The sequence below is a fragment of the Vicia villosa genome, linkage group LG2, assembly GCF_029867415.1.
Source record: "Vicia villosa cultivar HV-30 ecotype Madison, WI linkage group LG2, Vvil1.0, whole genome shotgun sequence".
NCBI classification, from domain to species: domain Eukaryota; kingdom Viridiplantae; phylum Streptophyta; class Magnoliopsida; order Fabales; family Fabaceae; genus Vicia; species Vicia villosa.
The window spans coordinates 13,720,292-13,732,338 of record NC_081181.1 but is presented as its reverse complement, the minus strand read 5'-3'; the positions used below and the strand labels follow the sequence as shown (position 1 = coordinate 13,732,338).

Here is a 12,047-nt window from a genome sequence, read left to right as displayed (position 1 = left end):
ATTCATAAATCAGGATATTTATGGAATAAAAATCCAAGATTATATGAAGCTCTTAATTTTTTAGATTGAAGTTTTCTTGAAAAAAGATGCGGGCAAATTTTGGGGTATAACACCTATACTAGAATGATGATTGTTATTATAAGTAAACTCGATCAACGGAAGATGAGCGCTCCACGAACCCCCTTGTTTGAGAACACATGCTCTCAACAAATCCTCTAGAGACTGAATAGTTCTTTCAGTTTGACCATCCATCTGAGGATGATACACCGAGCTCAACCTCAACTTAGAACCCAGACTTTCTTGCAAGCTCTTCCAAAAATCAGAAGTGAATCTCGGATCTCTATCTGACACAATGCACAAAGGAATACCATGCAACTTCACAATCACCTTGACGTAGATCTCGGCTAACTTTGCCACTGGATACGTGATGTTAATAGGTATGAAATGAGCTGATTTGTAAGCCTATCAACAATCACCCATATCGAATCGTGTCCACTCGCAGTATTAGGCAACCCCGTCACGAAATCCATCGAAATGCTATCCCACTTCCATTCTGGAATTTCTAACGGTTGCATCAACCCTGCAGGCTTCTGGTGTTCAATCTTCAATTTCTGGCAAGTTAAACAAGCATACACAAACCGTGCCACGTCTTCTTTCATTCTTGGCCACCAAAATATCTTTTTCAAGTCTTGATACATTTTAGTAGCCCCGGGATGAATACTCAAGTTACTCCGAGGACCCTCTTCTAAAATCATCCTCCTCATATTATCGTCATCAGGGATACATATTCGATCCTGTAATCTCAACAGTCCTTACGCGTCCACTTTAAAATCACTCTTCTCGGATTTGCCACAACCAACGATAATGTCTACCAGTTTCACATCCAATTTCTGAGCCTCTTTGATACTGTTCAGGAAGTCGTAATCAATTTTAAGCATTGCCAACTTAACACTCTGTGGTGTCACTTCACAAATCAAGCTCATATCTCAGAATTGCTCGATTAATTCTAACTCTTTAACCATCATAGCTGACATGTGTAAGGTCTTCCGGCTTAAAGCATCAGCCACAACATTTTCCTTACCGAGATGATAGTTCAACCCGAAATCATAATCCTCTAGAAATTCTAACCATCTTCGTTGTCTCATGTTCAGCTCCTTCTGGTCAAACAGGTATTTCAAACTCTTATGGTCACTATAAACTTCAAATCTAGAACCATAGAGATGATGTCTCCAAATCTTTAGTACGAAAACAACAGCATCGAGTTCCAAATCATTTGTAGGGTAGTTCTTTTCATGAACTCTCAGTTGCCTCGATGCATAAGCAATCACCTTACCATTATGCATAAGTACACCACCTAAACCCATCAGAGAAGCATCGCAATAAACCACAAAAGGTTCTCCTAGGTTTGGTAATGTCAAAACCGGAGCTGTCGTCAATCTCTTCTTCAATTCTACAAAACTCTTTTCGCATTGTGCATCCCATATGAACATTTTACCCTTACACGTCAACTTGGTTAACGAAAGTGCCAACTTAGAAAATTCTTCAATAAACCGTCTGTAGTAACCGGCTAAACCCAAGAAACTTCTGATCTCAGTAGCTGACTTTGGAGTATCCCATTGTAACACAGCATCTACCTTGGATGGATCTACAGCAATGCCACTACCAGATATGACATGTCCCAGAAAACTGACTTCTCGCAACCAAAATTCAAACTTGGACAACTTCGCATACAACTTCCTTTCTTTCAACACTTGCAATATCGTCCTCAAATGATCTGAATGCTCTTGCTCTGATTTAGAATATATCAAGATGTCGTCTATGAATACCACGACAAACTAATCTAAATACTCATGGAAGATATGGTTCATATACTCCATGAATATTCCTGGCGCGTTCGTAACACCAAAGGGCATCACCGAATATTCATAATGTCCATATCTTGTTCTGAACGCTGTCTTCTGAACATCTTCATCTTTAACCTTAATCCGATGGTAACCCGACCTCAGATCAATCTTGCTAAAAACACTCGCACCCACCAATTGGTCCATCAAATCATCTATTCTCGGTAGCGGGTATTTATTCTTAATGGTTACTTTATTCAGCTGTCTATAATCTATGCAAAGTCTCATGCTTCCATCCTTTTTCTTTACTAACAGCACTAGAGCTCCCCACGGCGATACACTTGGTCTGACAAACTTCTTCTCAAGTAAGTCTTCTAATTGCTTCTTCAATTCCGTCAATTCAGATGCAGACATCCTGTACGGTGCCATAGAAACAGGTCTGGTACCTGGTACAAGATCAATCGTAAACTCAATTCCTCTTTCTGACGGCACATCAGGAATCTCATCCGGAAAAACCTTGGGAAATTCACTTACTACCAGTAACTCATCGATGATATTCTGATTTCCGATTGACAATGTTGCCATCAACGAGAACATCTCTACTCCTTCTTTCAACAACTGTCGTACCTGCTTAGACAACACTAAACCAGCTTCTTCCTCTTTGGCAGTTGAAAATCTCACAGTCTTGTTATAACAATTTATGTGAGCATAGTTATATTCTAACCAGTTCATTCCCAAAATTACGTCTAGCCCGGCTAACGGTAAACACACTAAATCAACAACAAAGTCCCTGTCGAAGATCGACAACGGACACTTTAAACAAACAAGAGATGTAGTCACAGACCCTTTAGCTGGAACCTCAACTACCATGTCGCCATTCATCGAAGATAGCACAAGACCCAATCTTTCAACACATTCAGCAGCAATAAAACAATGAGTAGCACCAGTATCGATAATAGTAATTAAAGGCACACTATTGATGAAGCAAGTACCTCTAATGAGTCTGTCTTCGGTGCTTGTCTGAGTACCAGCCAACGCGAACACCTTACCACCAGCTTGTGTCTTCTTTGGTTTCTGACATTGACTTCCAATGTGTCCTTCTTCGCTGCAATTAAAACAAACCACTTCTTTATGTCTACATTCAGACATCATATGACCAGTCTTGCCACAACGGAAACACTTCTTAACTTCATTAGTGCAGTAAGTACTCTTGTGACCAGCCTTTCCACACTTAAAACACACAATCGGAGTAGGAGCACCTCCCCCACTTGTTCTATGGCCCGGAGAAGCTCTTTGTTTGCCCTTGCCAGCTGGAGCGTCATAAGGCTTGCCACGTTGCTGATTCTACCTGCCTCTTCTATCACTGACATTCTTATAGTGAGCAGCATTATCTTCCTCAAAAATTATGCAGTTGTCTACCAAGTTAGGGAAAATGCGGATCTGCTGATATCCTATAGCCTTCTTGATCTCAGAGCGTAACCCATTTTCAAACTTAACACACTTTGAAAACTCTGCACCCTCTCCATCATAGTATGGATAAAATTTGGCCAATTCAGTGAACTTTGCAGCATAATCAGTCACTGACATGTTCCCTTGTTTCAGTTCGTGGAACTCAATTTCTTTCTTTCCACTGACGCTCTTAGGGTAATACTTCCTCAGGAATTCTCTTTGGAACACATCCCAAGTGATCTCTTCACATGCAGCTTCTAGTCTCTGACGTGTTGCTAGCCACCAGTCGTCAGCTTCGACTGCTAGCATATGTGTCCCATAGCGAACTTTCTGTGCCTGAGTACAATCCATTACACGGAAGATCCTCTCGATCTCTTTCAACCACTCTAAAGCTCCATTGGGGTCATGCTTGCCCTTGAAGACCGGCGGGTTCTCCCTCTGGAAGGTAGCCAAACTGCGAGACCCGGCATTCTCACTAGCATTAGGTTGATGTTCCAGAGCTTGAGCCATAGCCTCCAAAGCAGCAGCAATCGCAGCATCGTTCCTTCCAGCCATTTCAATTAAACACTGCAACAGAAACACAGTTAGATAATGAGATTAACAATAGTCGATTTGTTAGCGACTCAACTACTTGGTCGGACGGACCGACCTGCTCTGATACCAATTGTAACACCCCACTTTCCCATACGAATATATATAATTATAAATACGTAAATAATCAGAGTAATACAAATAGGATGTCACATCTTCTGAAACAATTCACAAAATATCTCTTTGTTCAATAAATTTCATTAAAAAAAATCAATAACACAACGGAATTTAAAACAGTTTATTAGTCCTCATGGCACTAAGGCCTCAACAAAATAATTCTTCTCCGCTAAACAGGAGGTCCGATAATAAAGTCAAAAAAAATCAAGATACGTAACACTTTAACAAATAACTGAAAGGAAAACAAAACATAGTGCATCCCAACATTCCCGTGTTACGTATCAGAGCGACTCCTAAGACTCGATCAGGTAACACTCGAAAATCTAAGCACTACTCTGGTACCTGGTTATCTGTACTCCCGGAGAAGCACAGATACAACAATAGAAAAAGTGGTGAGAATTACATTCAATAAATATACGGTGAAATATCACATGTTAAGGAGTAGTATCTACACCACACACAAACCATAATCACAAACGGATTCTCACACCGTCAACCACACAACAACATCAATACATGACATTACAATCAAATAAATGAAATGAAATGCAACTATCAACACTACATGCATGTGGTACCAACAGAGCATACGCTCCCAACAGTTGCCATTTTATTAGAGGCAATAACAAGGCATAAGCCTTCAACAACGCCAATTCAGGCCAACAACATGGCATAAGCCCTCAACGACATATGTATGCAATATGGACATCCAATCAACACAAACCAACAACACAAGGCATCAACCTTCAACTTATTGCCATTAGGCTATCAACTTGTTCAACAACATGCAACTATAATTTCATCTCTTATAGTTAATATTCACAATAGTCAACATAATCTTATCACAGCATTTTATGTCCAAATTATAAATTTTATAATCTTCCTATATCGGCTTAAGTCCTACTAATCAAGAGATTTCAGAAAGGTGTTCCTAATACTTAAGAATCGGAAGAAACGTCACAAAACGGGAAATTTTGCACACTAACGTAACCATACGCGTACAGCTAGACCATACGCGTATACCCCCTTGCCCATACGCGTATCATACGCGTATCACCAGAATCAAATTTGCACTAAAAACTCCCCCATACGCGTATCACATCCTCATACGCGTATGACCTCTCTTCCATACGCGTACCATACGCGTTCCACTAGAAGGTTGCACTATGCTGGGACAGGGCTGCGTATCATACGCGTATAGCCCCCTGGGTTTGTCCCTCATACGCGTATGGCCCCAACCCATACGCATATCATACGCAAACTGACATAAAAACTGTCTTTCCAAGTCTGCACTCGCACCAGTTCGTTCTCACTCGTTTTCATCACTTCCAGTCTGCGATTTCAGGTCCAAAACATCATATTTTCACCTATTAACTCACACCATTCATCTAGATTCATTAACCTGTTATGCTACATCAATTTTACATGATAATAACTCAATTCCTACTCATCAAATTGGACAGTTTTACATTCAGATTCAGTTCCTCTTATGAACATAGCAACAACTCAACCAACATCCAAATCCACACTATAATTCATCAATTCAAAACAGAATTTCATCCAGAAATCATACAATATCATTATTCAAGAAAAGCACATACAAATCAAATCAATTCACACATCAAGAATAAATCAAATTGGTCAATTATGAACCTAAAGAGGGGAAGGAACCCTCACTACCCTCTCATGTTGTAATCACCATTTAAAGAACCCATTCTCCCCCTTACCTTAGGATTGAGCTTTGATCCTTCAACAATGGTGGAAGTCTTCCTTCCTCTTGCCCTAGCCTCTTTCTCTGTTTCTACGTTCTTCACAACTTTGCCAAAAGAATTATTCCTTCTAATTTTTCTTTATTTTTATTAATCTCTTACTAATCCTTAATTTTTCTAATGGGCTTACTACACACCCTCCCAATTACTAATCACCTACTTGGCCCAAATAATTAATTAACCATTTTACTACATTATAGTTAATTACTAAACTAATATAATAATAATTAAAATAACAGTTTAAGCACCAAATACACCAAATAACTGCGTAATAAAATAAATATCGAAAACGGGGCGTTACACATGTCACAAATAATTTATTTAATCATGAAACATTTAAAACTTTGTCCATATGTGTTTGACTAGATCTGCTTGCAATTCGTGATGTACATTTGAATCACACATCCCAGATCTAGCACGCACATGATTCGCAAATGCAGGTAGCACCTCAGTCGAGAATGACTCTGGTGTACTAGACTCACTTGCCTCAGATTAATCATAATCTGTCCAATGTTGAGCATATGTATCTCGTTCATCCGCAACAATCATATTATGTAATATGATACATGACCTCATGATGAGAGCCAAATCGGTTATGTCCTACAAATGGGTAAGTTCGAGGATGATTTTAAATCGAGCTTGCAACACTCCAAATGCACGTTCGATGTCCTTCCGACATCCCTCCTGATATTTTGCAAATAAATTATCTGGTTCACTTTGAGGAAGTCTAATTGATTTGACGAAAGTTGGATAAGAAGGATAGATACCGTCAGCAAGATAATATGCCATATTATACGGACGTTGATTCACAAAGAAGTTCACTCTTGGAGTATTTCCTTGTTCAACATCATCGAACACGGGTGAACGGTCTAGAACGTTTATATCGTTCAATGTGCCCGGACATCCAAAAAAGGCATGCCAAATCCATAGATCATAAGTTGCAACTGCTTCAAGAATAACAGTGGTGGTTCCCTTATATCCCCGAGTAAATTGACCTTCCCATGTCGTAGGACAATTTTTCCATTCCCAGTGCATGCAATCAATATTGCCAATCATCCCCGGGAACCCCCGCATTTCACTAACATGCAGTATTCTTTGTAAGTCATCTTGAGTTAGGGCTCTGAGATACACTGGCTCATACAATTGTATGATTCCTTTACATAATCTATGCAAGCACTCCAATGATGTAGTACCTCCTATTTTGATGTATTCATCGACCGCATCAGCCGCCACACCATATGCTAACATTCGCATGGCCGTGGTACATTTTGCTAATGGAGATATACCTTCTTTTTTAGTTGCGTCAACTCTTTGGGTGAAGTAGTTGTCACTGCTAGATAGGTCCCCAACGATCCGAAGGAACAAATGTTTTCGCATCCGGAATCGCCGACGAAACATTGCATCGTCGTATGTAGGTTGGTCTGCAAAGTAGTCGTCAATTAATCTTTGGTTTGCCGCTGTATGATCTCTGTTGAGATATTTTCTCTTGACACGATGTATATATCCTCCCTCCATTTGGTTTTGTCGCTCCTTAAACCGGTTGATGATATACCTCTCTTCGATTTCAGACTGCCTTTTGTAAGCTTCAATATCAAAAGGAAATTCTGAAGGATCCATTAATATTTTTTTAGTAATATGAGATTTTTGGTATTGGTATATCAATAGAATAATAAGCCCCTATTTATAAGGAATTAAAATACAAACTACAAATGTTGTATGTGACAAAATAATGTGACCAAATAATGTGACAAATAGCCATTTGTGTAGAAAATTCAGGAACATTTTCATTCGGAACATTTTCATTTCCCATTGGAGTAGAAGAATAATCAGGGGGTGATTGAGATGAATATGACATCATTGATCCATAACATGGCCGATAATTTGGATTAGATGACGACATTATGAAATTTGGAGGAAATCCATAATTTGGTATATTTTGGGGACCTTGTTGGTTGGAAGATTGATTTTGAAATATATAGTTGTTGAAATTTGGGTAGTTGAAAGGATAATTAGTAGAATTTTGGGTGTTAAAAGGATTATTGTTGGGATCCATTTCACTACAAAGATGTCTAGAGCTACAAACAAGAATTTTTTGAAGGCTAAATAGAAAAAATTGAGAGAAAAAAGTAATTTTTTTTGTGTGTCCAAATCAAATGAAACAAGTCTCTATTTATAGACCCAAAAAAATGATGAATTTTGGTGAAAACAAAAATAAATAAAAAATTGATTTACTAAAAAATAATTTACATTAAATAATTATTATGAAATAAAAATCTAAACATACACAACAACCAATAATATTTTGTCACATACTTTAGGTGACCCCCACTCTTTTCTTATTCAACATGTTGAAAGTATTCAACACCAATTAATCTACATCACATTAAACACATGATTCAACACACCATTGTAGTTATTCAACTATTGAATAAATTATTCAACACCCCCATTGTAAATGGTCTAAGGCATGTTTGGTGAGATAGTATTCTAAAATTCATATTTTTGAGTAAGGAGATAAGAGAGAGAGCTTAGAAGCTTGAAATGAGAAAGAAGAACTTATGTTCAACATGTCCATTTTCGTATTCATGGTGCAGCCTCTACTAAACATGCCATAACATTCTGCTCATAACTCCAAATCAGGTAATTCTCGAAGTTTTAGAAAGCTTATGAAATTACCTTTGATTTGATATATTAATTCGTGTTCATAGGTTCTGTATTGATGGAGATAAGTGAGTTTGAAGGTTGGAGATTCTTGCTAAAATTGAGGAAAAATGGATTACGGACTTGATGAAGATGAAGGTGAAGTCTTGGCCAAATTGGTAGCTCAATGATAAAGTTATCAACCTTTAAACCTCTATTAATCCAAGTGAGTCCTAAGGTAGAAACTTGAGGAATTTTGCATGCAAGGGTTTATATTTGGGGTTAAAGGGTTTGTGAGAGATAATCCTTGAATCCATGAAATTATACATGTTTGATGTTTACCCATTGTATGATCAAATATAAGATGATCATTAGTATACAAGTTTAAGTTGATATTTGATGCTTTTGATTGAGGATAGATGTATTAGAACTGGTTTTATGCAGAAAAATAGCTACTTTTCAGTCTGAGTTGCAGGAAACCGGTTACCCCAGTTATGGAAATCGGTTTCTGGCAAGAAAATTGGGTTTCTGGGCATTCTGCGTGCAGGAAACCGGTTTCCCATATTATGGAAACCGATTTCCTGAGACTGTATTGGAAACAAATTCAAAATTTGAATATAGCGGAACTTGAGTTCCATAATTCAGAATTAGGTGCCGTCGGAAGCGTCAGAAAGTTATTGTAATGCTCTTTATTAATATGCTTAGAGATTTTGCTTTTAGTTTAGTTATGATAAATGAAAATTGGATGTTTGATTGCATAAGGTTGAATATGCATAAATGGCTTGAAGAGATGTTCATAAAAATGTTATTTTTGTGTTAATTCCAAGTTATGTAGTTAAACCTTGGTTATATATGTTGTTAAATGATTATGAACATGTCGTACCTTATGGTTAATGTTATGCCATAGATGATTGTTGGCTTGATTTCTCTGTTCGTTCTGGTTGAACATTCGAAGATTCTTTTCTTATGTGGCTTGTTTGTGTGTGAGAGGTATTGGCAGGTGCTATGACACCCAGTATAGGCGAATCATGTGTTCTAGTGAGAGTACTGACAGGGCAAACCTAGCATGGTCACTAGTTTAGACGAATCCTGTGTACTTCATTGTATGCTTGAATCGGAGTAGGCCTAGGCTATTAGGGGGTAAACCACAAGAACACTTGATACCATTGTGATGTGCCTGTGAGGGTCTACGGGGCGTATCCCACTTGATGTTAACACATTGGCGTTCTCGGTATATTTTACACACTTGAGATACCATTGCGATATGCTTGTGAGGACCTACGGGGCGTATCCCACTTGACGTAACATATCAGTGTGCTTGGTATGGTCGAGAAGTAATGCCATGTAGGCAACATTACTTTCGATTCACCTCTAGTGATGCCACATAGGCAAGATCACTAGGCTTTCACCCGGTGGGCTCGTATTGTCAAGATGGCGTGTTTGCATTTGACGTTAACACATTGGCGTATAGACAATTGACGGGGTCGGACGCCACTTAGGAAATGTCGCGGCTGTAACTCATCTCGGATGGAGTCCATTTAGGAAAAGAATCCGTTTGGTTTTGCGATGTGTTGTGCAAGTCTCTTGATGCGATGTACGGGTGTAACTCACCGAGGGTGTGGATTGCGTAGCCTAATGAGCGGGCTATAACTTACTCCTGGATTCCTCTTACACGGGTACGGGTCTGCATACTTGATTGTTGTTTATGTATTTGTTTCTATCTCATTGGCTAGTTATGGGACTACTAATGGTGATATTTCCCTTGTTGTGTACTTGTACCTGACCGTGAGGTAAACTCGGATTCTCGGTGAATCCGTTTGATAGCATGTTCCTGTAGAACCGAGTGAACCCGTAAGATAAGAGGACTCACTGAGATTTAGTAATCTCATCCCAATCATCTTATCTTTTTCAAGTGCAGTTTAGTAGCGTTTGATTGGTAGCAGGTATGGATTGAAGACTTAAAAGTGGTGATGGCTCGAAGACCTCGTCAGATCTTATGTTCCGCTGTGCAGATCCATTGAAGACACGTGTTTTATAATTCTTAGTAAAATTTCATGTTGTATTTTATTATGGATCTTCTTGTATCTTTGGCTTTTGTATGTACTCAATGCCAATTTTAACGTTTCATGCATAATATACTAGTCATTTATGTATGGGGTGGTTCAAAATGTATTAAATATTTTTATTTAAAATTAAAATGATCTAAACTATAAAAAATTTCATAACTAAAATAAAAATTCCAAAATAAAATTAGAAAAAATAATACTAATTTTAAAATAATCAAAAACTTAAATTATTTACTCTTCTTCCTAGTATTAAAATTATTTTAAAATAAAATTATGTTATTTAAATTTCTTTAAAAAAATTAACTATCATAACGTTGTATTTCACATTTTATAAAATTATATTTACTACAATTTATTAAAATAAATTGTTCTAGAATTACTTTTAAAAGCAAATAATTTTTTTAATATTTTAATAATAATTTAATCATCACAGTAAAGAATAAAGATTATTAAGTACAAATTTACAACAACTACATAGTTTATTATTTGAATAATCAATAATTAAAAAAATAATTTTATTTTATAAAAAGAATAAATAATTATTTAAAATTAACAGAAGTCAATATATATCTCACGCGAAGATACTCCAACAATAACTTCACCATCAAATATATATCCTAAGTATAGAGGTCAAATAGCTCAAATGTTGATGCCATAGGTTACTATTTTGTTTGGTTTTCTTTGTGGTTTCTGCTGGATCCATCGCGGCTTGTACTTGAGTTGTTTTAGGTTTTAATATAATCATTATTTCCAAAAAAAAATATATATTATTTAAGATTAAGTCTACAACCACTTATTTACATAAATAAATCATGAAAAATATAATTCTATAAAATTCAAGACACAATAGAAAATTAGCTTTTTAAAATTAAATTAATTTTAATGAGTTAAGATTTTTATCGAAATTTATATAACATATTTTTTTAAATATAATTTTTTCACTAGAAAGATGAGTAAATAATTTATGCTTTTGATTATTATATAATTAATATTATTTTTCTGAATTTTTATTTTAATTTTGAAAGTATTTAAAGTTTAGACAATTTTAAATTTTTAAATAAATTATTTGGATAAATTTGAATTATATTTTGTCCTTATAATGTTCTAACTAAATATTAATTATGATTATAAACAAATATTTTAATAAGGATTTAATTATGAAATAAGAATATTTTATGTAAGAATTTTTTTATGGAATTTTTAAATACCAAGCATAATAGTAAATAATTCACTATAATGAATTTTATTTGGAATTTTTAAATCTTGAACGTTAATTTAATCTGACGTTTGATATGGATAGTTCTCGTTTTTCACGATATATATTAACGTGGAATTATGATTCAATGATATTTTTAATACTATTTAATAGATTGGTATAATCTATTTATTTTTATTGTTTCTTTTATTTCAACCATAATTAATCATTCTCATATTTTCATTTTCATTTTGTAATATTAACTTTTGATATACTATATGTTTTATATTATATTAAATCTATGATTTATTAGTATTTTTATAATATTGATAAAAATATAATCTGTAATTTAGATATTTAAAAATTGATTTAAATTAAA

The 12,047-nt window shown here is 35.9% G+C and overlaps 1 protein-coding gene and 1 pseudogene across 1 annotated transcript; both read right to left on the bottom strand.

Annotated features, from left to right (window-relative positions):
• Positions 1-812: 812 nt before the first annotated feature.
• On the bottom strand, positions 813-3,845 carry LOC131648601 (uncharacterized; annotated as a pseudogene).
• A 2,522-nt stretch (positions 3,846-6,367) lies between these two features.
• LOC131648600 (uncharacterized) lies at positions 6,368-7,384 on the bottom strand. The gene has a single exon (XM_058918345.1). It carries the CDS (start codon positions 7,382-7,384, stop codon positions 6,368-6,370), a length of 1,017 nt encoding a protein of 338 aa, XP_058774328.1.
• Between the last annotated feature and the right edge of the window lie 4,663 nt (positions 7,385-12,047).

Excerpts from the sequence above, each read along its gene's own strand:
- LOC131648600 (XM_058918345.1), bottom strand. The coding sequence starts at position 7,384 with ATGGATCCTTCAGAATTTCCTTTTGATATTGAAGCTTACAAAAGGCAG.